Raw genomic sequence first — 4,748 nt, forward strand, 5'->3', positions numbered from 1 at the left:
GTGGGAACAACTCCTCAGCCAATGAGATTGCGTTTGCAACTCATAATGAACGTTGACAAACCACATGAGTCCGTGATGAGAAGTGAGGTTTCATAACAGTCCGTCTGATTGGCTGGACAGAGCTAGTCACGTTGGGACGTAGCGGGTGAGGACGTCGATCGTCCAACGCCTGCTCGGTGAGTCAATGCCTCCACTCAGAGTCAGAGTCCAGACAGAGTCCAGAGTGAGTCTGAGTGGAGTTCCTCTGAGAGCTGCTTGTTTAAGGGCTCACCTCTGAGCTGATGACAACCCTCCACTGCCAGGAAATGTCAGGAGCGGCTGCAGTCTCTGGCTATCTGTTCTGTAGAGGAGGTCACATGCCATCCCTGGGACAGTGGTGGGTCTACAGGGTACAGGGCTCAGGGTACAGGGCTGGGAGTGTGTGTGTGTGTGTGTGTGTGTGTGTGGGGGGGGGGGGCAGTCAACTAGGATAGTTTATAATGGCATCTCATTGTGATTGGCTGTCTCTGCGATGCTCTTCTGCCTCCCTGGCCAATGGAAATCGTTGGTCTTGAGAGAGTACTCGTCTGATTGGATGAGGAGGGAGCGGTTGTCGACATTCCTGTCCCAGTCGTGGTCAGAGGGGCCGTTCTGGTCGTCACTGCTAAGGAAACACATAGACTGATACCTGGTGCACTGTGCACTGCTAAACGCCTAGAAATACCTTCAATACTGTTCTATAATGTAAGATGTATCCAGACACACAGTAGTGCAGTCAGTATGTCAAGCCAATTAGCCAACCCCAATCAATACAAGGATCAATGCAAATCATGTCCACCAGATGATGCAGAGTTAGTGTGTTATTCGTTATTTAGATGATGGTGATGCCAATGAGAGTCAGAAGGAGGTACCGCACCTGTGCTGTTCATCTATCATCATTGTGCTGCTGTCTTCATAAATCTTCAGCATGGTTTCTGTGCGGTCATCATTATGCTCCTTAGGCTCCTGAAACCTGCAACATTAGGGTTAGTGTTAGGGTTAGGGTTAGGGTAACATTTAAATCATTTAGCATAGGGTTACATTTAAATCATTTAGCAGACTCTTTTTTTCCAAAGCGACTTACAGTAAGCACATATGTCTAAGTAAGTGAATCAAATTTACATCAGTCATCGTTAAGATATTTCACTGCAAGATAGTTAAAATTTTTGGGGGCATAAAAGTCATCAGGGTTTTTGAATGTATATTTATGGTTTGTAATGGTGGATTTGTAAGTTCGTATTGGTGGAATAGTAGTTTGTAATGGTGAATTTGTAGTTTGTATTGGTGGAATTGTAGTTTTTAATGGTGATTGGTGTGTTGTAATCACCTGGGTTCTAGACGCTCCTTCACCTTGGCGATGGACAGGATGTAGGGTCCGATCTGCCGAGCGATGGTGGTCAGGTACGAGTTCTCCTGCTTCAGCTGCAGAAGGTCGTGGAGCTGCGCTGGAATGTGTCGACACAAATACCACATCAAAGACAGCACAACACGTACAAACACACACAACCACCAACACACAAACCACCAACACACACACCAACAACAAACACAACACCACCTACAGACAACACACACACCAACAAGACACACAACCACCAACACACAAACCACCACCTACAGACAACACACAACCACCAACACACACACCACCACCTACAGACAACACACACACCACCAACACACAGTCACCGACAGACAACACACCAATCACCAATGCAAATCACTGAATACTCATGAGAGGTGGGTGTTTAGGGTGAGTCTTACCTTCATAGATCTCCTGCTCATTGGTGACCCTCTGATAGGTCTCCTCCCAAATCTACAGGAAATACATTCGTCAGCAGGTTATATTCTCCTCGGCAGAATCTAATTGAACTGTGAACAGCCAATCATGTGCCCTAACACGTCCTGGTACCACACAAGCTGCTGGTGTCATGTGGTCTGCGATCATGCCTTGACCTCAGAATGACCCCATGCTGGTGGACATAGGCAGCTTGTGAAACCGTCAGGGTTTGAACCTGGCAGCTCTCGCAAGGATGCCACAGATGTAAACCATTATACCAAGAAGACATCCTCATACAAGGTAGTTAGTACGAGGGCTACATCTGGGCTTAAAAGTCTCAGGCAGGGCTACTTATGATGATGAGTCCAGATCACCAGATCACCAGATCACCTCTGCTACATTTGTAGATGTACCTCCTCAAACATGGCCCTCATGGTCTCCACAGAGGAGTACTGGGAGGTGATCTGTCCGTCGATGTGCACAGATCTGTCCAGGATCTCCCCCATGGTGTCGGTGTTGATGACAGAGTGGTGCTTAGTCAGGTCCCTGTGCAACTCCTGCACCTGGTCCTTCAGATTCTGGATCTCAGTCTGGAGAGTCTGCACACACACACACACACACACACACACACACACACACACACGCGCGAACGTGCACGCACACACAAGCATGCACACACACACACCACACACCGCACACACACACACACACACACACACACACACACACACACACACACACACACACACACACACACATATACCAACACTGTTACACACCTCTTCCTCCAGCTGTCATGACAACTAATTCATATTGTCCATTGGTCCTGTCCAGGGACCATGTGGCTCACCCTGTAGCTGTTCTCATAGTTGCGGCAGTGCTCAGTGAAGGGAGTGTCGCCCCCTTCTGCTAGGAGGACCTTGGTGCAGATGTAGCGGTGGGGGGTGGGCCTTGGCCCTACGGCTGAGCCAAGGGGCATGTCACTGAGGGACGGGGAGCGGCAAGACATGGAGAGGGGGGACTGGAGCCTGAGAGGAGGGAGAACCAGAGAGCATCAGGACAGCCTCTACATCAGGACATCCTTTTAGCCGTGCTTTTACTGAGGGTGCTTTTAGTCTTTTAGTTACTCAGTTCTTTTAGCTTTTTTCTTTTTTTTTGACTACATTTGAGCTTTTATTTACCAGACATTAGTCTCTGCAGTCCTCACTTGTTCTCAGCTTTGACAGTTTTAAACTCCCATGACTTATTATCCTCTACTGTTGTCTTGCTGTCTTTTATTTGTTTTTATTCATATTCCTGTACAGCGTATTATGTTGCATCTGCGTGTGACATGTGCTCTGTAAATAGAGTTTGATTTGATTTGATCCTGATTTGATCCTGATCCTGATCCACCACAACACCTAAACACCGTGCATCACACGGTCTGCATTTTAGATATACAGCTCTAGTACTTTACACCCATAATGTCTCTTTTCCCATTGAATGGATGTGCACCGTCTGTTCCATTTCATATCAATTTACCGTCCCTTACATTCATTACATGCTGTTCACACATTCCCCTCGCAGGAAGTGTTCTCAGGAGAGTACGTGCTCTTGAGAGAATGACATTCTGACGGCCATGTTTAAAGCTAACCATGCAGAACATTTGTCTGAGGAGCTCCAGTTCCCGAAAATACATAAAACATAAATGTGTACAACAACAGAGAGCAGCGGAATCAGAGTACATTGCGTGATGTATTTGAATTTACATTTTAATGTATTTGTATTTACATGTTAATGTATTTGTATTTATATTTTAACATTGTATTTTCTTCAAATACATTAATAATATATATGCCATTCAGCTGACACTTTTATCCAAAGCGACTTACATTGCAGTGAGTGCATACATTTCAGTATATATGGTCCCAGCAGGAATCAAACCCACAACCTAGCCATGCTCTACCAACTGAGCCACAGAGGACCACGTGAAAGATGTGTCTTAATATATGCCATTTAGCTGACACTTTTATCCAAAGCGACTTACATTACATTACTCAATGTACTTGAAGCAAATACAATGTTAAAACGTATTATAGTATTATTATTTGCCATTGTAATATCACCAGTGCCCCCAGCACACAGAAGACTTGTGGCTTTACCTGAGCTCTGGGAGGGAGGCTCTTAATCCACGTGTAAGCGTCTCATTGGACAGGGCACAAACTGTCAAAAGATGGACTCCAGTGGAAGAAGCTTGCTGCAGCCTTACCTCCCACTCAGGACCGAGGGGATTCAGACAAAAAGTAAAGGTGCTGCAGCAGCGCAACTAGCTAACTCTGGAGGTAGCCTCGCCTAGCCTGGTAGCATGTCCCTCTCACCCTGCTGACATACGCATATGTGTTTTCTGAGGGACCATCCACTAGCTGTCCTGTCCTGTCCTGTCCCGACCCTGCTGTCCTGTCCAAGTTGTCCTGTCCTGTCTTGTCTTGTCTTGTCCTGTCTGAGTTCTGCTGTCCTGTCCAAGGTCTGCTGTCCTGTCCTGTCCTGTCCTGTCCCAGTTTCACTGATACCAATTTAAGCCATTGGCAAAAGCAGTGACATCAGTGCCTCCGCCAGTCCTGTGTGTGTGTGTGTGTGTGTGTGCATGTGTGTGTGTGTGCGTGTGTGTGTGTGTGTGTGTGTGTGTGCGTGTGTGTGTGTGTGTGCGTGTGTGCGTGTGTGTGTGTGTGTTCTCACTTCTCACTAGATGAATCCTGGAGAGTTCTTTGAAATTCTGATAAAAATAGTGCCAGCCAGCCTGCCTGCCACTAAACTCCGCCCACTTTGCATCCACCATGGAGGGGCACTCACTGAGGAGGAGGAAGAGGAGGAGGAGGAAGAGGAGAAGGAGGAGGAGGAGGAAGGGGGTTGTCAGTGAACTGGGAGGAGGGGGTTCGGGCCGGGGGCTTACCAACCTGTGAACTGGAGTGAT

At 47.2% G+C, this 4,748-nt stretch overlaps 1 protein-coding gene across 1 annotated transcript in view; it reads right to left on the reverse strand.

Moving 5' to 3' along the window:
* Positions 1-474: 474 nt before the first annotated feature.
* Positions 475-4,748, reverse strand: part of rnf207a (ring finger protein 207a) — a gene marked incomplete at both ends in the record, with an annotated part of 17,170 nt that continues 12,896 nt past the window's right edge. Inside the window, 6 exons of the mRNA XM_083668534.1 lie at positions 475-643; positions 896-991; positions 1,346-1,463; positions 1,783-1,834; positions 2,212-2,397; positions 2,649-2,826. Coding sequence (XP_083524660.1) covers positions 475-643; positions 896-991; positions 1,346-1,463; positions 1,783-1,834; positions 2,212-2,397; positions 2,649-2,826 — 799 coding nt within the window. The remainder of the gene's footprint in view (positions 644-895; positions 992-1,345; positions 1,464-1,782; positions 1,835-2,211; positions 2,398-2,648; positions 2,827-4,748) is intronic.

The sequence above is a fragment of the Argentina silus genome (genome assembly GCF_951799395.1).
Source record: "Argentina silus genome assembly, chromosome: 4".
Lineage (NCBI taxonomy): Eukaryota > Metazoa > Chordata > Actinopteri > Argentiniformes > Argentinidae > Argentina > Argentina silus.